Source organism: Zootoca vivipara, chromosome 6 (genome assembly GCF_963506605.1).
Source record: "Zootoca vivipara chromosome 6, rZooViv1.1, whole genome shotgun sequence".
Lineage (NCBI taxonomy): Eukaryota > Metazoa > Chordata > Lepidosauria > Squamata > Lacertidae > Zootoca > Zootoca vivipara.
The window spans coordinates 30625928-30645700 of record NC_083281.1 but is presented as its reverse complement, the minus strand read 5'-3'; the positions used below and the strand labels follow the sequence as shown (position 1 = coordinate 30645700).

At 47.1% G+C, this 19773-nt stretch overlaps 1 protein-coding gene across 5 annotated transcripts in view; it reads left to right on the top strand.

The window, feature by feature from the left end:
• Window positions 1-19773, top strand: part of HIVEP3 (HIVEP zinc finger 3) — a 239699-nt gene that overhangs the window by 178213 nt on the left and 41713 nt on the right. For 4 of the 5 annotated variants that reach the window (XM_060275721.1, XM_035120894.2, XM_035120903.2 and 1 more), the window contains 2 exons: window positions 123-5367; window positions 6907-7052. In XM_060275721.1, the coding sequence (XP_060131704.1) occupies window positions 313-5367; window positions 6907-7052 (5201 nt within the window). In that variant the 5' untranslated portion in view covers window positions 123-312. The remainder of the gene's footprint in view (window positions 1-122; window positions 5368-6906; window positions 7053-19773) is intronic. The other variant, XM_035120904.2, reaches the window with a different exon arrangement.

The window sequence follows — 19773 nt, the reverse complement described above, 5'->3', positions numbered from 1 at the left end:
GAAGTAGTTTGTCATGCTTTACCAGTGTGAACTCTCTTGACCCTCAACCAACCTTTTTTTCTTTCTTTTCATTGTTCCCTCCCCACCCTCTGTTCCTTCCCCCCCCCTGAATCAAACAACAGAGAGTGACACTTTGAAATCTCGAGTCAACAACTGTTTTCTCTGGCCGCCACCTTTGGCAGCCCCACAGCAAATGCCGGAGAGCTAACACAGAGGAGGCCTTCCTTCATTATCCATGAAGCCTGCCGACACCTTCCCGAAATAGATTCCTTGGACCGTCTCCCCCCTCCTTGCCTTTCCCTTCCCAAGGTCATGGATCCTGAACAAAGCCAGAGGAGCACAAAGAAGGGCGAGGAAGGGTCGAGGAGGAGGCTCGTCAAAGGACAGGCTTTCCAAAGCAGTGTTTCGTCCGCCGCTACCTATCCGGGGAGCTCGGCTCCTTTGCAAGGCTCTCCCCTCCGGGACGTTGCAGCGCAGCAGCCTTTTTCGAGGGAGGAGGCCCAGGAGAAGACAGGGTCAGCCCAGCTCAAACACCCCTCTTTTGAACACCCTCCCCACATCTCCCAGCTTCAGCAGCAGCACCCCCTGTCACCAGCGTTCATGCCTCCCCGGAAGCAGGAACATGTCCTTGAAGGCCCTACGACATGGCAGCTAGTCGACCCAGCCAGGGCAGGTCCCTCCAGTTCATTTCCTTCCTCTGGGCTTCACCCTGGCCAGCTCTTGCCGTCCCGTCCTCCTGTCGTCCCCGAAGAGGACATGCCCTCCGTTCCAAAGGTCTACACTCCCCGCGCTTCACAAGCTTCCTTGAAATCCTCGGAAGAAGGCCACAAGAAAGAGAAGAAACCCCAGAAACCCGGCAAATACATTTGCCAGTACTGTAGCCGGCCTTGCGCCAAGCCCAGCGTCCTTCAGAAACACATCCGTTCGCACACAGGGGAGCGGCCCTATCCCTGCGTCCCCTGCGGCTTTTCCTTCAAAACCAAGAGCAATCTGTATAAACACCGGAAGTCTCACGCTCACCGGATCAAAGCCGGTCTCGCCTCGGGGACCGGGACCGAGCTGTACCCTTCTGGTTTGGAAATGGAGAAGATGGCTGGAGAGGAATTTGAAGAGCCCACCGAGGGTGAAAGCACCGACTCGGAGGAGGAGACCAGGAGCGCACCGAGCCATTTGGCAGAATTTTCGCCCCGGAGTAAGCAAACCATGTTGTACGGGTCAGGAAGCCAAAGCTCTAGCCTAGAGAGCTGCTCGTTTTCTCACTCCAGCCTGTCTCAGTCTCTCGAAGAAAGCAGCCCGTTTGTGGAGCCGGCTTCGGAGCATGCCCAAAGTCATAAATCGGAGGAAACGCATACTATCAAGCAGAAGCTCGCTCTCCGATTGAGTGAAAGAAAGAAGGTGATTGAGGAACAGGCTTTCCTTAGCCCTGGCAGCAAAGGGAGCACAGAATCTGGCTATTTCTCCAGGTCAGAGAGCGCCGAGCAGCAAATCAGCCCACCAAACACCAACGCCAAGTCTTATGCAGAGATTATTTTTGGCAAATGCGGGAGAATTGGCCAACGGACTTCCATGTTAGCGACAGCCACTGCCCAGGAATTTCCCCAGGTATCGGCCGAGGAGAAACTCAGCACAGTTCCTTTGTCTGTGCCCAGAACGCAGGTTATTGAACATATCACCAAACTAATCACTATTAACGAAGCCGTTGTTGACACCAGCGAGATAGATAGCGTCAAGCCCAGGAGAAGTTCATTGTCCAGACGCAGCAGCATTGAATCGCCAAAGTCCGGCACATACAGAGAGCCCTTTGCGTTAGAAATCAAACCCGGCTCTGGTAGCCAGCTTGATTCATCCAAGTCATTGATGCCCCACATGGAAAAAATGAAGCCTGAACAATCATTGCTATCACTCCAGCATTCCCACAGTGCCACAGAGACAGTGCCTCTCCTACGAAGCCACTCTATGCCTTCGGCTGCGTGTACCATCAGCTCTTCCCATACCTTTAGAGGTAGCTATTCTTTCGATGACCACATCACCGAATCGGAGGTCCAAAGCCGCGGCCAGGTGTCTTCCCACCCACGCATGCTAAAACGGCAGCCCGCCATCGAACTTCCGTTGGGGATGGAGTATGGTTCGGAGGACATGGGCGCGGCGAGCAAAGAAAGCACTTCCAAACCTCCTGAGGAACAAGAAACCAAGGAGAGCGAGCTCACCAAAAAGTCGAGGAAGGGCGCAAAAACAAAAGGGTTCATGTATGAGTGCAACGTTTGCGGCGCTCGGTACAAGAAACGGGATAATTACGAAGCCCACAAGAAGTATTACTGTTCGGAACTGCAGGTCTCCAAGCCCCGATCTTCCGGTTCTCATTTTTCGTTGGAAGCCGAGAAGGGTTCCGTAGAATCTGATCCTTGGCCGCAGATGATGCATTATAAGCTGGGGACGAGTTTAGAACTAACTCCGCTGAGGAAAAGGCGTAAGGAAAAGAGCCTCGGTGATGATGAGGACCCCCCGGCTTTTGAGTTGACCAATCCATCTTCCTGTAGCTCTGGGGCAGCCGCTCAGTTTACTAGCTTGAAACCCACTGATGTGGCCTTGAACCTGACGTCCGAGTCCATTACGTCACCAGCAGACCTCAGCAAATCGATGGCACTCTCTGATGCCGGTGTCGCTTTCCACTCTAGGACTGCAAAACCATCTTTTGGTACGGAGGTCAAGGAGAGGAGGACGACCTCAAAGGAGATCTCTGTCATCCAGCACACAAGCTCCTTTGAGAAGTCGGATTCTATCGAACAACTGAGCAGCTTGGAAGGAGAGGAAAAGCTGCCGTTGCCATACACTTCTCAGTCAGCTGCACAGCACAGCCGGCCGACTCATTCCCTGCAGCCAAAGCTTGTGCGTCAACCCAACATCCAAGTCCCTGAGATCCTGGTCACAGAAGAGCCTGACAGGCCAGAGATGGAGCCTGAACCTCCCCCTAAAGAGCCGGAGAAGACGGAGGAGTTTCAGTGGCCACAGAGAAGCCAGTCTCTCTCCCAGCTTCCCGCAGAGAAGCTGCCACCCAAAAAGAAGAGGCTGAGGCTTGCAGAAATGGCTCAGTCTTCTGGAGAATCCAGCTTTGAGTCAGTGAGGAGCCCCAGTCAGGAGAGCAGCATCTCCCATGCCTCCAGCCGCTCAACGTCATTTGAACGTGAGGAAGCTGCTTCCCAGTCCTCTGAATCCCACATAAAACCTATTGGGCTCGGCCCACACATGCTAACAGTACCAGGCCACCACCACCCTCACCACCCTACCCGAGAAATGCGGAGGTCCGTCTCCGAGCAGACGCCCAACGTCTCTCCCTCCTCTCCAATGTCGGAGACCCGCAGCAAATCGTTTGACTATGGGAGCTTATCCTCCTCCTCTCCCACTTCCCTGCCCCGACCACCAACAACACCAGCACCACAGGAGAGGAGGAAATGTTTCCTGGTAAGGCAGGCATCTCTTGCTGGGCACACAGAGCACGAGCCAGACTCTGGCTCCAAAGGAGGCACAGAAGCGGAAGAGCTGCTGCAGTCCACAAGCAAATCTTCAGCTGCAAGTTTGCCCCAGCAGCAACCACCACCCTCTTCCTCCTCCTCTTCTCAAAGAGGCTACCCAGCTGACAAGGGTGAGCCAAAAGACTGCCCTGAGCGCACGTATACCCACCCCTACACCGAAGCTCTGCAGGTGTTTCACCACCCATCGGCGCAATTGACGCTCCATGAGAAACAGTACATGACCCCGCAGATTTCTCTCCTGCCATTCCAACATCTTTTGCCACCATCGGGACAGACAGTGGAGCTCTTCTCCAGCCAGACAATGACTGACCTCTTTTCCGCTCAGTATTCCATCCCGCAAATACCGCACTCCATCTTTGAGAATGCAGCCATCCCGCTGCAAGATGCTTTGCTGCACCCAGGCCAGCTTCACATTGCCCCTCCGCTGCTGTCCCACCCAGGGGACGTGGCACTCAGGCAGAGCCCGTCCCTTGTCCCTGTGCACTACCCAGGCTCCCCGCCACTCCATTCTGCCTTTTTTCTGCCCCTCCAGTCCCAGCTTGCTCTCCAGTTGCCAAGTGACATTGGTGCCCATTTGCCCCAGCTCAAATCCAGGCTCTCTCCGCCCACCGGAGGTCCCATCTTCTCCCCATTTGCAGACTACAGCTCCAAGAGCAGGCTGCATATTTTGGCCCGGCCTAGCAGCCCCTCTGCATCTGTCTCCATCTCTCAGTTGGTGGTGCCTGCACGATCTGAGCCTGTCGTGTCCCTAGTGGTCCCGGTTCGCATTCAGACGAACATGCCCTCCTACGGAAGCGCAATGTATACAACCCTTTCTCAGATCCTGGTCACTCAGTCGCATTGCAGCGCCTCTTCTATCATCCTGCCCAGATTCGATGAGTACGAGGCCAAGGGTACCTTGGTTTGCACCGCTAATGTTCACGGAATCGACCTTGATCTGGCACAGATGATCACCGAAGAGCAGAAGAGCATCTTCCAGACACCCTACCTAAGGCTGCCATTGTCACTCTCGGAAAAGAAAGGCTACATTCCTCTTGGCTCACCATCTGAAAGCCTGTTGGATCTTGAAGGTAGCCCGTCGACTGTCGGAGGAAGCAAGCGGATGCTGTCTCCAGCCGGAAGCTTGGAACTCACTATGGAAACCCAGCAGCAGAAAAGGGTGAAGGAGGAAGAGTTCTCTGAGATGGAGGAGAAGTCGGAAGCAGCGGTGGCCCCCTGTGCAACAGAGGAAGGGAAGAAGCACAACCAAAGGAGAGTCAAGTCAGAAATGCCCCCGGACGTATCGCCTGAGCAGTCTGAGTTGGAAGAAGTCCAGGGGACTTTATGGCCAGCCTCTCCACAGCATGAGGCCTTGAGCTCTGAGGGGCGAGAGGAATCTAAGCATCCAGCTGGCAAGCAGTTGCAAAGCAAGGAATCCCCGGAGATGGTGAAGAAGGAAGATTGCAAAGAGTCCATGGAGCCACCTGCAACAACCTCCCCAAGTTCAGCTCTTCGTTCTGAGGCTGCCCAAAGTTCAAAGAAGTCCCAAGAGGGGTCAGATGTCAAGAAGGTATTTCAGTTCCCCAGTCTCCATACAACTACTAATGTCAGTTGGTGCTATTTAAATTACACAAAGCCAAATCACATCCAGCAAGTTGACCGAAGGTCCTCGGTGTATGCCGGCTGGTGCGTTAGTTTGTATAATCCCAACCTCCCCGGTGTGTCCACCAAAGCAGCCCTTTCGCTCCTGCGCTCCAAGCAAAAGGTGAGCAAAGAAACCTACACCATGTCTGCTGCTCCACGTCCAGAGGCAGGGAGGCTTGTGCCCTCAAGCGCCGGGAACCCCAAAATGTCGGAGGTAAGGGAATTGGGTTTTCCTTTTGTCCTCACCTGTTTTGTGAGTAAGAATTGAAGTGGATGCTGCCATTAAAATATAGAAGTGGATATATTAGGGAAACGCGTGAACAAAACTGGATAAGTGAAAATAATGTGCCAAATTGCATCGTATTGTGGGAAATTGCCTGGAAAGATGAATGCGAAAATGTGCATATTAGAAGAAATGTGCATTAAAATGCACACAAATTTTCATACATGCTTTTTGTTTCTTAAGTTGCAATCTTAAGTTTGGGGAAATGAGAAATGGAGGTAAACTGAAATTGACAGATTCATTCATCCCTAGAGCAGATCCTAGACAGTCTGCCACTTAGCCGAGCTTCACACAGTACAGATCAGTCTGGGGTAAACATAGCTGCTGTTTATGAAGACATGCTAGAAATCATAGCGTTACATGACTGTCCTGGAGAAAAAGCTGTGTTTGGGCTGTTTTCCAATGAGATGAAAAGAAGATCAAATGCTTAGAACCACTTGGGGGTCGTTCAAAGAGGGATGTTTGGGGTATGTTTGGGTTTTTTTGTGGGGAGGGGGGTGGTTGTGTGCTGGACTGGTTAACTTCAAAGCATGCTAAAGGCATCGCTCCAGGATGAAAATTTAAATGAAATCCAGATTGCTTTTGGACAACGGTCCCAGCAACTTAACCAGATTCATACCTGACTTCCTTTCTTCCCTTGTCCTGTAGAAACAGTTATGTAGCTGACGAGGGATTCTTGGGCACTGGGGATCCTGTTCTACCCTCCCACCTGATTTCCCAGGCCTTGACTGGTCAGAAGGTTTTGATTCTTAGTGCCAGGGAGATGCTGGGGTGTCTGTTCATGTTTCAGCCCCATACCCACTGGTCACAACTTGTTCCAGAGTCACCCAGTGAGTTTTGTGGCTGAGTGGAGACCTGAACCCTGATCTCCCAGGTCTTAGTCCTGCATGCTAATCACTACAGAAGTGTTCAGAAATGCCCTGCCCCTTCCCACTCCAAGCACAGAATGAATGCTTGAACATACAAGGTGCTCATGGCAGCTGGGGACAGACTGTCTACCTGAAACCTGGGAAGGAGTGGAGAGGAAGGACTGGAGTTCAGTCTTGAGGCTGTACAGTGAAGGTGGGAGGTGCAGAACTCACTGCACAGTGGAAAAAATCGCAGCCGCTCTTGTGTCCAGTGATCTCCTGTATGACTCCTAAAATGCACAGAGTCATCGCAAGCCAGGCAGAGTACTCAGTCCAGATTCATCAGCTTCTTTTTATGCAACTTTAAAGCAATTGTTCTGCCCCATTAAGCATTGCTTGTTCCCACCCACCCCATGCAGCTCGGACCAGCAGCACCAGGTCTAAAATGAGAACCTTCCAAATCAGGTTTAAATCTTACACTTAATTATCACTGAAGTTAGGGTGGCTGCTGGGTTTTTCACCCCCACTCTCCAGAGAGAGAGCCTTGTCCAAGGTGTCTGTCTTTGGTAACGAGCCTTTGAAAGAATAATAAAACCGTTACTTTCATCCTTTGGCGAGGTAGGTTCACCTGCCTTCGCTCCTTCCCAACGAAGGTCGAAAGGACGAAATGAGAACTGAGAAGGAAGAGGAGAAAAGAGGAAAACCAGAAGACGACATTCCCATATCCAAACGAGGGGAGCCAGCCCGGATCAAGATCTTTGAAGGAGGGTGAGTATTGTGCTTCGCACTCCATCTCCCGTTGCGTCTGTCTGATGGAAAGCTGTCCTCTTGAAAGCAGCTTGTCAGTAAAAGATGCCACATGGAAGTCGGCAGGGTGTCAATCAGGCCCAGCCTTCCATTGTTTCCTTTTCCAAGTCTGTCCATCGCCCTTAAATTCTCTTTGACTTTCATTATCTGTATGCCAATGGAATGGAGTAAGCACTGAGTTTCAAAAGAGTTGGACAGAAAACATGTATCTGTCATTCAACTCTTTGCCTATAGAAATTTCGGAGAACTGTGTTGTGAAGGTGCATTGTCCCAGGCAATTTCCCCCAGAGCATTCGGTTTGGATTGAATTCTTTTAAGCATCATACTGGAAGAAGATAGGAGGACAATAATCTCAAACCTTAGAGGCAGATTGCATTTGTTCATATTGGCTCTTCAGCCCAGATAGCGCAAGCATCGCACATCGCCGACTGCAGTTGTGGTTACCAAGCTTCCACGAAAACATACACACTGGATTGTGCAAGACACCACACATCTATTATCCGGACTTTGGGATAAGGTCCTCTCAACCCTCCTCCACCCCTAGCAAACTTCTAAGAGCATTTGCACAGTCTAGATGTTTCCAGACATTATTTTGATTCTCTGGATTTGGGTCATAACTGTCCCAAAGTTTATCAGTTTTATCCATAGATATAATACAAGAGTGGGGAACCTGCAGCGCTTCTGATATTGTTGGACTACAACTCCCATCAGCCCCAGTCACCATGGCCAATGTTCTGGGATGATAGGCTTTGTAGTCTGATAACATTGGGAGGGCCACACATTTCCCTCCACAGTATTTTGTGTTCATTTGTTCTGAATTATCAAGAGTTTTGATTGGTGCTCAAACTGCAGCGGTGTGGAATGGAGAATATGGACATCCTTAAATAAATCCTTAAGCCCTTCCCCACAATTTTAGCCAAATCAAGACCTACCTGTAGCCAATAAGGATGTACTTACTTTTACCGTGTCTAGTTATGGAATTTGTTGCCACAAGATGTGTAATGGCCACCAACCTGAACAGCTTTTAAAGTTAACTACATAAATGCATGGGGGATAATGAGCGGCCACCCATCATGCTTACTATATGCAAATCTGTAGGATCAGAGGCAGCAGGACTACTGTTTCCCAAGGAGCAATAGCAAGCAAGGGCTATTGTCTTTCTCTTCTGCTTGTGGGTTTCCCAGAGGCAGCTGGTTGGCCACTGTGTGAAACAGGATGCTGGACTAGACAGGCCTTTGGTCTGATCCAGGAAGACTCTTCTTATGTTCTTCTTAAACAATAGATAAAGGTGCTGTCACTCAAGGTTAGGGGGGGCACACACTCCTCATGGTTTAAATTCAATATTGGTTTCTGCTTTAACACCCAAACTTCACTTGTAAATCAGGATGAGCTTTTTTTTGTTGAAGAAGGAGGGAGATTACCCAAATGCTGATTTTCTGCATATATTTTTTAAAAGGCTGTTGTTTGGGGCACTGTTGCAATATCAGAAACATGGAGTCCCTCAGAACCCTCCCCCCCCAAATGATTGTGCTTGGAATATCCAAGCCAGAGATCCGTGTGTGTGTGTGTGTGTGTGTGTGTGTGTGTGTGTGTGTGTGAGAGAGAGAGAGAGAGAGAGAGAGAGAGAGAGAGAGAGAGAGAGAGAGAGAGAGAGAGATGGCTGCAATGTTTAACTGATAACAGCAGTTTGATTGATTGAACAGTTTTTGATTAGCAATAGGGAAGGATTGAGCAGACTCTCCTGATTGAATCTGGGTGGATCATGAGTCAGATCAGTTCATGGATCACCAAAAGTTGTGTGTTGCCTCCTAAAAGCGTATTCATCTTTTAAACTTTTCAAAATAGGGCATCAGGGCTTCTTGCTGCAGGACACTTTGAGCGCAACTTTGTTAAGACCCCCTCAGCGCACCAGCACTGAGTCCTTGCCATATTTGTTCTTAAAGCAAGCAGTGGCAAGAAGCCCTATGCAGTAGCTGCTAGGGGTGCCAACTTGAATAAAATAGTGGGGAGACCCAGGTAAGCCCCGCCCTGCACAGTCAATCACATAATGTGGTGCACATACTCTATTAGAACGGCAAGGCCCATCAACTCTGGGGAGCAGACCCCTCAAATATTTTATTGGGGGGGGCGAAGACCTCTCAGCCCCAAGGTGTTGGCTTCTATGGTAGCTGCTCCAGGCCTTGGGCATTTGAATGCCCTGTTTAGCGAAGGAAACATTATTGGAGGACCAGGGACAATGCACAAACCTTAGGGCTCCTCCCATGTTCTTATTTTTTTAAAAAAATTGCTTCTGTGCGGATTGGTTTTTTAAAAAATGAAATTCCATTCCTGGAAAATGGAAGGGGACAGACTTTTTCTCATCCTCATGCTTTACTAGGACATTCAGGGGTCCAAATTCCTACTTTGATTGATTTTAAAAAGTGTTCTTGATTAACTGGACAATAGTTATAGATATGCAAATACCATAATTTTAATACAGGTACTTATAAAAAAAAACTGCAGGTAGCAAGAACCATCTTGGAAGTAACATTTCTCCTTCTTTCACATACACAGGAGAGATGCCTACTATAACATATTTGTGTGTAATGGGAAAAGTGTGCTTTTTCATTTCAGAATTCTTTTCCCCCTTTATTAATTCCATTTTCACCCTGCCTTTCTTCCACGGTGGGTATCCTGTTCTTCTCAGGGTTGGCACTCTCAGGGGAAGCGGAAACCATTAGACTGGGTTTCTTTGGGACAAATAATGGCAAGACAAGTTGTTTTAAGAAGAAGCTAGGACAATGGACAGCTCCCAGTGGCCCCTTACTGGCTGAGCAGTGGGAAGAAGATCTCAGCAAAGATCTGAGACCATCTGAAGACTTAAGAAGAAGGTCCAAGTCTGTTGACTCCACCTCCTTGGAGGAGTTGACTGTGCTGTATTAAAGGGCCCCATTCTGCAGTTGCTGGTTGCAGTTGCTCCCACTTGTGGATTGGTTTTGAGAAAGGGCAAGTAAGAGGTGACAAGACAGAAGTTTGTAAAATTATACATGGCATGGAGAATGTGGAGTAAGAAAAGTTTTTCTTCCTCTCTTATAATACTAGAACTGAATGATGGAAGATTCGGGGGAAATAAAAGCAAGTATTTCTTCATGCAGCCCCTAGACAAACCATGGAACTTGCTCCCGCAAGAGACAATGAGAGCCACCAACTTGGATAGTTTTAAAACAGGATTAAATAAATTCAGGGAGAATAAGGTTGTCTGTGGCTACTAACCATTATGGCTATGGTTATGTTTTTGAATGCCAGTTGTTGGAAACTGCAGGTGTTTCTGTTGTGCTCGTAGCTTGTTTGCAGGCTTCTCACAGATTTGAAATATACTCGGAGTTGAGTGTTGATTTCACATTCTTTATTTCAGCTCATGGTAAACAGTGAGTGAGTGCTTTCCCCTAAAACCTCTGGCTATATTTACATTATTAACACAATGGGTGTGATTGGCTGATTCAACTCCCCTCCTGGAGCCTGATTGGACTGCTCCTGCAGACCAATCAGGTTGCTGCCTTCTAGGATCGTACCTGTCTATTGTTCTAGGATCCAAGCTCAGTACATAACGGGTCTAATGCAATATTATTATGGACTCATTCTCTAAGTCTGAGGGAGGTAGAAAGGCTACATCCTCAGGCCAGGAAGTAAAAAACGAGGCGTGGGAGAAGCCCGTGCCCTGTGGATTTGCTACAAGAATGAATTCCAAACTTGCTGCCTGATTTCAGGTCGACTGTGTTCAAAATACACGCTTGTGCCTGCCCTTAACTTCATGTCTTTCCAACAAACAAGCAATGGCAGGTCTGCACATTGACAGGCCTACAAAGTGCCATTGATTCCAGTAGGAGTTTTGCTTGAATTCGAGCGGAGAGAGAGTTGCAGCCTGAATGTTTTATTCCAAATGTGTCTGGGGAAAAGATATTGGAACATCGTAGCACAATGCTGATGTCATTCTTTGTAACTTTAGGTTAGTAGTTTGTAGTTTTAATGTTGCTTTTGGACAAGTCATTGCTTGAGTTTCCCTTTTGTGCTTTTGAATTATTATTCTTTCTTTTTTTTGTGTCTCCCCCCTGGAAACTGTTTGCAACCCCCGAGCTGCTCCCAAATATCATGAAGGCTTTACTTTCCAATTTCATACCCAGATGGAGGCATTCCACTGTGCACAGTCGGTTTATGCTGCATGCATCAAGCAATGATACATGACAGACAGCTCTCTCAGAAAGTGCTTTGAAGAGCTTGTGATAGTTATTGAAAAGTTAAAAATAGCTGCAAGATAAATCCTTTCCCTACCCCCCACCCCCAGTCACTCGAAACACCAAGATGACTGCCGTTCAATATGCGATGTTAGTTGGAAAGATGATCAGCCCACACTGGGAAGGCTTCATAGTAGAGTACATGCAAGGAAAAGCAGTGGCAGATTTTCGACCCTGAAATTTCAGCAACGCCCTATGAGATGCTAAAATTTGGTGTTCACGCCTTTCATGCTCCATTCAACATAATTGTTGCCAGCACCCAGTGTGGCCAAACTGGTTACCCTACCCTAAAACTGCCTCTGCAAAAATCCCAGGTTGATGTTGTTGTTAATTAGACCAGTGTTTTCCAACCTTGTGCCTCCAGATGTTTTCGGACTACAATTCCCATTATTCCTGACCACTGGTCTTGCTAGCTAGGGATCATGGGAGTTGTAGTCCCAAAACATCTGAAAGTACAAGGTTGGGAAACACTGAATTAGACATGCCTTTCCAGTTTGTTAATTCCCAGGTAGCAAATGGTGGGACAGACATCTACCTGAGAGCCATTGCCAGTCGGAATAAGCCAGGGATGGGGCATCCTGTGGCCTTCCAGGTGTTGCTGGACTCAGCTCCCATCACCCTTGACCATTGGCAGTGCTGGCTGGGGCTAGTGGGAGTTGGAGTCCCCAGGATGCAGTGATGGCCACCAACTCTGATGGAGGATCAGACAAATACATGGTGGCAAAGGCTATCAGTGGCTGCTAGCTCTGATGGCTGTGCTCTGCCTCCGTGGTCAAAGGCAGTGATGCTTCTGAATTGCATCCTAGTTTTTATTTCGGAACCAATTGAGAACTCCATATGTTGTCTCAGATATTGAAGGGACAGTAGGAATAAGGACCCCGGGAAGTTGTCCAACATAGTTTTGTGGGCTTAAGAGATTTGACAAGAATTTCTGCGAACTGTTTCTCTGCAAACATCTACCACACACACCAGAATTTCATTTAACGGTGGCTCAGGCTAGGTTTTTCAGTGCATTAACACCTACCTTCCATAATGTACTGCCCATTGAAGTTCGACAGCCTCGTACATCATAGAAGTTTCACTGGATGCTAAAAACTTTCCTGCTTCTTCTACTGGCTTTCCAAGAAGGATGAGCTGACTCATGGGCAGTATCAGATTTCTTTTGGGAAACCAGTCTTATGTGTTGTCTTTTTATTTTTGTACAGCACTGTGATATTTGCTAATGGTTAGTGGTCTTTAAAGTTTCCTGATAAGTAAACAAATGACCAGTCAATTTTGCTTATGAGAATTGCTGCCAGCTGGAATAGCTGTATACAACTTTAGCCCTCCATACTTAGAGAAAGAATGTTCCCTGACAATACTTTTTTGCCATCAGGTATTGACCTTTTAAGGCAGAGTTAGAAAACCTGTGGCCCTCCGGATGTTGTTGGACTCCAACTCCCATCAGCCCCAGCCACCATGGCCAGTACTCAGGAATGGTGGGACTTGTAGTCCAATAACAGCTGAGGGTGGGGCTACAGATTCGCCATTCCTGTTTTAATGGCAGGAGACTTATACAATTTTTTTTAACTCTTTGTCCGTAAAAGCATATCTAAATGGGAGAGAGTAGGCAGCCAAAAGACTGATAATTGAAAGTATTCTGAGATTTATTTTATTTTTAAAAGAGAATTGATGTCTGAAACACTTCACAGAGGTTTATTTTGTTGCTTTAGTACGAAGGACACACTGGTAAGTTATATTCTTTTTATAAATCTGGGCTTGGCTAGAAAAGCAATAGAGCGGCCTGAAGAACTAAGCTATCTTCTCTCCCCCACCTCTCTTAAAATGGATTAGATGAAACTTTTGCTCCTAATAGAAATAGCAGAAAATGGAGCGGGCAGCATAAAATTAGAAGGATGGCCTGTTATGGAATGACTTTTTATTTTATTTTATCGTGATAAAATATTTCAGTCGTCCTTGACATAAGTGGGCAGACAATACAAATCGATAGAGCACTACTCAGACAGCTGGATGCGAGCTATCACCAAGATTCATGAGATTTTACCTAATTTGATCCTTCAAATTGATGCTTCAAATAGATGTTCTGTGCTATTAAAAAAAAGTGTGATGATTCTCACCAACAGAAATTAATGTAAGCTAGTACCGTATATTAAAGTATCCTGTGCTGACAATATATTTGTGAGTCTAGCAAAGTGCCGGTTCAGATGGAGGAGTCTCAGTCTAATAGACTTAGAATGGGTATTGTATCATCCTCTCTCCCTCCCCCCACCAGCTTAAATGAAAAAAAACAACTTATGGTTTATTAAACCTTGGTTTCCCCTTGCAACTTAACCAGGAAACCATGATATAATCAAATAGACTGAGACTTAGTTTAGTACCCAGATGCTCTCCTCACCTCCATCTCACTGCAATTAAAAGCCCTCCAGAGTTTGCTGAACCTCTGTTTCCCACCACGGATGAAACAGAAAACTGTGATTTAATGTACTACACAGAGAATGAGCATCATGCCCCCATGCTCTCCTCTCTCCTCTTTCCCACTGCAATGGAAAACTTCTGGAGTTCATTAAACCTTGGTTTCTGATTATATCTGAAGCGGGAAATCAGGATTTATTCTTGTACTATAATGTGGTTTCATATCCCGGATGGAAGCCCAGGAGTGAACCAGTTTCCCAGGGAAGCAGTGGTGGACCTACATTTTTGAAGCTTAAACTGCCATGTGGGGGGGGGGGGGCCTTTGGAACCAGTGATGAGGTCTGGGTAACTACAGTTATCTTATTCAATGGGGTTGTTCCATAACAGATCATGACACCTTATAACACCTGTGCTACTGACACTCAAACTTTGGGATGGTTAAAATGTATGCAACAAAAAAATTAGTTTGAGTCGTGCTACTCAGATTGGGTCTACTAAACTCAGAATTTTTAAGCAATGTGGTCTAAAGTTTCTTTTGGGCCCCTCTGGGATTAAGGGCCCTGAAGCTTAAGCTTCCTTAGTTTCATTGAAGATCCATCCCTGCTAGGAAGTTAGGTTTAAGACCTTTTTTTACATTACACAAGAAAAGGGCAACAGGGCGGGAGGGCAGGAGGTAGCCTACAGACACACTACTTGACCCAGAGTTCAAGAATTAAACCTGCAGTTTAAGGGAAACAAACCTGGAACCTTCAAGATTGTTTTGGATTACAACTCTTTGTAATGGTGAGGTATGTTGGTTGCAGTTGTAATCCAGAAAACTTGGCGAGTGCAAAATTGGGGGAAGCTGCTCTAGACCTTTTGTTTGTTTGTTTTTGCTGCCATATAAAATTGAAATAAACTTCTCTGTTTAGAATATTGGTATGCCTGAGGTTTTCTAGCCTGTCTTTACCATTCTAGACGTCATGAGCATGATAGATCAGTCCATTTTAATGGAGGCCAAGCGTCTGGAATAATAATAAAAAACCTCCATATTAAGATGAAGTTTCAGAAGTCCGGGCAGACATAGGGATTGGAGATCTTTTGTATTATTGATTCTGTGATGCAATCCCTGCAGCGAACTGCGAGGAAAAGTCTCTCCTCATTGCAGAGGGGAGGGGTTGTGTGGTCTTTTCACCCATTAACTTAAATACATTGTGTCCTTGTGTCTTCATTTCCTCAAGCGGGCGGCGGGTTCTCAAATCACAATGCTTAAGAGGGCTGGCCATCTGCAGATTTTAACATTTGCAGCTCGTTCTGTACAGATGTACGTATATATCTTATAGCAACATGAGAAGTTGCCTTATAGCAGCTCAGTATGATCGATTCTGACTGGCAACTGCTCTCCAGTGCATCAGGTCTTCTTTTTTATTTGGACCTGCTCCTTAATAAATGTGTTGTTTTTTTAATCAGAGCTGGCAGGAATTGAATCTGGGCCCCATGCTAAAAGTCCCACATTCAGCCCTGGCATTTCCAGGTAGGGCTAGAAATGTCCCTTGCCTGAAGTTCTGAATTGCTGCTGCCAGTCTGTTTCCTAATTTTCCTTCCAACTTTATGCTTCTGAATACAGTGGTACCTCAGGTTACAGGCACTTCAGGTTACAGACTCTGCTAACCCAGAAATGGTACCTCAGGTTAAGAACTTTACCTCAGGATGAGAACAGAAATCGCGTGGCAGCGGGAGCAGGAGGCCCCATTAGCTAAAGTGGTACCTCAGGTTAAGAACAGTTTCAGGTTAAGAACGGGCCTCCAGAACGAATTAAGTTCTTAACCCGAGGTACCACTGTATTGCCTCTTTCTTTACCAGGTGGGTGAGTGTTTTGGTTTGTTTTTCATTCTTGCACCGACTTTCTTCTGCTCTTCACATTATTTAACCAGTCAGCGTTAGCTATCTCCTCAGCCTGCTTGCGAAGCAGTAGCTGTCCCTTCAGAGCAGAGAGATCACTTGCAGATGTTTTCCATCAGAGCATGGAGGAACCCGTGGTTTTTTTGAGGCTTATGAATTTTTTGACATCCTCGTTTAAACAAACAGTTTAATAACTGGAATTATGTGGTTTTTTCAGGGTTTCCAAGAAGCCAAACTGTTGTGCCGCCCGTCTCAGGTTCACTTGTCTTGAATTCAGTCCCATGTCTTGTACATGCCAGGAGATGGATTTCTGCTTTCCATATGCTGCTCCTAAATGTAATGGTTAGAACACCTCCATGTGGAAAAATTCTCTAGAAGGGGATCTGACTGGGGGGCAGGGGGGTGGGTGGGGGGTGTTTTGGGAGAGATTTTGGTATGCATGTGAATTTTTGCACAATGCTTTCCATGAAGTGCTTACCATTGGCTGGTCTTTTCATTTTGCCAATTCTCATGATGCAACTTACCACGATGGCCTGCGAATATCACCTGCCCCCTGGCCACCATTCTTCACTAATGCTTACTTGAATTGTGCAAGTCTTTGATGCTTGAATTGTGCAAGTCTTACGAATGTGGCGGCCATTTTTTAATCCAGACAAGACAATTGCAATGAACTCTACATGGGACTGCCTTTAATGATAGTTTGGACATTTCAGCCAGTGCAGAGCGCAGCTTCTTGGTTGCTTGTGTCAGCCAAGCAATAGGAGCATGTAGCACTGGTCCCATACTAGTTGACTTGGTTGCCCATGCATTTCTGGGCCCAGTTTAAAGTGCTGGTTGTTACATTTGGAGCCCCAAATTGTTCAGAATCAGGTTGTTTGAAGGGCTGCCTGCACCTGTAAAAATTATACCCAACTCTAACATTAACAGTCCTGCTCATTGACCTGCCATTAAGATCCATCCTGTTGATGTGCACAAGAGAAAAGGCCGCCTCAGCAGTGTCACCCTCATGGTGAAACTCCCTCCTATGGGATGTGTGTTTGGCTCCCACATTGACTGTTTTTAAATGGAGCTTCAGGACATGGCTGTGCTGCTTTTCACTGAATAATCATGTTGGCATTCTGAAGCTGTGATTTTTTTTAAAAAAATAACCATCATATTTATTTATAATAAATTTGTGGTTTTTTAATGCAGCTAGCTTAATTAGTTGTGTTTTCAGTGTATTTATTTGTAAACTGCTATGAGAGTAGACAACAATGATTTAAATCCAAACCAGGATGGGAGTGGAGGTGGACAAGCATTCCACCCTTTGGCCCCCAAATGAATTGGGGGCCCTTCCAGCCTTCCACTTGAACTTAGAAAACTTTTAAGGGATGTGGGGGTTGAGGTTTACGTGAATGGTCCAGCGGGGCCTGATTCCCGGTGGGTTGACTGAGAAAGGACTGGGTGCGGTGGCTGACTGCATTTGTATGCTGCCCACTGCATTTCTATGCTGTCTGCAGAGGAGATGCCCAGGGGGAGGGGAGTTGTCGCATCAGGAGGCGGCTTCTTCACCAGCCAGATTGCTCTCTGCCTCTTAGCTTCCCCCCTCTCCTGCTTCAGCTTCTAATTCTGGACTTCACTCTGCCAGAGACTCTCCTTGCTCACTAAACCTTGCTACCTTTACAGCTCCCACCACCTTCCAGGCTTCTCTCTTCTCCCTCTGACCACTCATCACCATCCCACCACCAACCCCTGGGCTTCTTCCCTTGGGGGTTCCCCAGCTGGTGCCTCCCAGCATTCCCCTGCCTCCGTGACTCTGGGTAACCTTGGGCCAGTCACTGCTTCTCAGCTCACACCGCCTTGCAGGGTTGTTGTGTGGATTAGATGGGAATGCAGAGAGAACCCGTACATTGCCTTGAACTTCTTGCAGGAAAGGCGGGGTAGTGACTATAATGAGTAAATAAAAATTGAGGCAGGCGGTCCACTTGAGATGGGTTGTCCTCCTCCCTTTCAACTTCACAATTCCATGATTTTGCTCAATGAAAATGAGCGGGACTGTTTGCCACCTAGAGCAGCCTGACTCAGTTTCTCTGGAAACCCTTAGGTGTGGGGAGGAGGAAGAGGGATCGGATCGTAGCAGGCGAGGCAAGGAGGGAGGGGGGAGAAGTGTGCAAGCCCAAGGCAGCTGTGGCGAAACTTGGTTAGCTGTGACCTCTAATGTTCTTCCATTGAAAAGGATGCAAAAGGGCTGTTGACTTGGCAAAATCATTTTTAGGAAAAAATAAATGTGAGCCATTAGCTCATCATAAAGATGTATTGGAAGTTAAGGGGAGGGAGGAGACTGTAGCAGCTGGAATGTGGCTTGTTACTCTTGGTGAAATTATATAATGTTGTTGTCCCCCTGTCAAGCAGGAGGTTGTCTTCTTATTCTCAAGCGTGTGTTTCGTCGTGGGTGACAGCCATTCCATTCTATCCCTGGACAACCCAGAACATGTCTGGGTTATGCAAGACGTCAGGAGCGATAGCGGCTGGTTGCTTCTGCGTCAGGCAGCCTCTCTGGGCCTGTGTCACTAGGGCAGCTGAGAACTGTTAACATGAAGAGTCCCATCTGGAATTGTGAATCTGGTTCGCAAACTGTGGCTTCATTCATCTGGCTTCTGGCTAGGCCACAGATGCTTCTGTCAAGGCAAATCCCTTCCGTGCATATGACAGACTCTTGGTGTGTGTTTGTGTGTGGCTGCTCTTGTTGACTGGCAAAGGAGCAGATTTTGGGGAGAGGATATCAGGTGATTGCAAGATTGCATGCTGTTCCATAATGCAAGATGAGCAGATGGCAGGCATCTGCCCTGCACAGGGCAGTTCTTGGGGGACGTATGATCATCTACTCGTTTTGCCTCTGCACCAGTTCCTCGTTTGTCTCTCCACTGCAGATGAGAGGAACAGCAGTAGCTGTGTGGTGAAGTGCCTGGTCCTGGGTTCAATCCCCAGCATCTCCTGGTAGAGTTAGGAAAAAACACTTTCTGAAACAGCAGGGAGTTACTTTCGTCCATCAGGGCAGAACAGCCTTGCCTAGCTTGGGCCATATTCATGCCATACATTTAGAACACTATGGTGACACTTGAAACAGTCATGACTTCCTCCAAAGAATTCTGGGAATTGTAGTCTGCTAAGGACGTTGAGAGTAGTCAGGAGACCCCCTTTCCCTTCACAGAGCTACAATTCCTAGAGTACCTTGTGTTCCACTCTGGGAATTGTACCTGTGTGAGAGAAACAGGGATCTTCTAACCCTCCTAACGAACTACAGCTCCCCTGATTGCCATATTTTGAATCATATCAGTAATTTATTTATTCATCGGTATTAATTTCATAAAATTTATATAGCACTTGATTGTAAAAAACAACAGCAACAACCCTCAGTGTGTTTTACCGGAAGGATAAAACAGTAAAATTATCTGTAAAAATGGTTAAAAACAGGTTTTTAAAACATTCTAAAATAATTAAAGTCAGCAATAAGCTAAAAGCACATTAAAACTTATGTTGGCATTCTACATATCTGGGCAAGCTTGTCTAAACAAAAATGTTTTTGCTTCTTTACTTCTTTGTCAGCAATAAGACTTGCCCCCGCCGCTTCATTTTGTGAGAGTTGGGCAAATGTGTCTCCCTGCAGCTGAATGGGAAAGCTTCCAAGTGGCAATTTCACAGCCCCCCTAACACCTCACTGGGCAGCTGGCTAGACCCCAGAAGCATTTTTCCCCCATCACTGACCTGGGAATTGTTTCTTGCCTTCCTGCTCACTCAGCAGTCGTGCCCTTCCAACATGCGAGATCTGCAAGGGATTCCATTCCTGTTTTGTCAAGTTTCCCAGCTGCTTGCGGCTCTGCTCTGGCACGTGGGTGTGGTATAGCATTTGGGAACAGACAGTCTGGCAAAATTCCCTGGCCCTGGGGTTCCCTGTCTGCAGGAATATGACCTGCTCCAATTTGAACCAGAGAGCAATTGCTTGAGAGTCCAATGGGAAGCTATGTAAATTTTGGTGTGGATGGTTTTTGGGTTTCTGAAGAACTACCTGGTGCCAATAAAGTGGGGGTGGAGGTGCCAATTAAGTGTGGGGGGGGAGGACAGAGGACAATTTTACAACC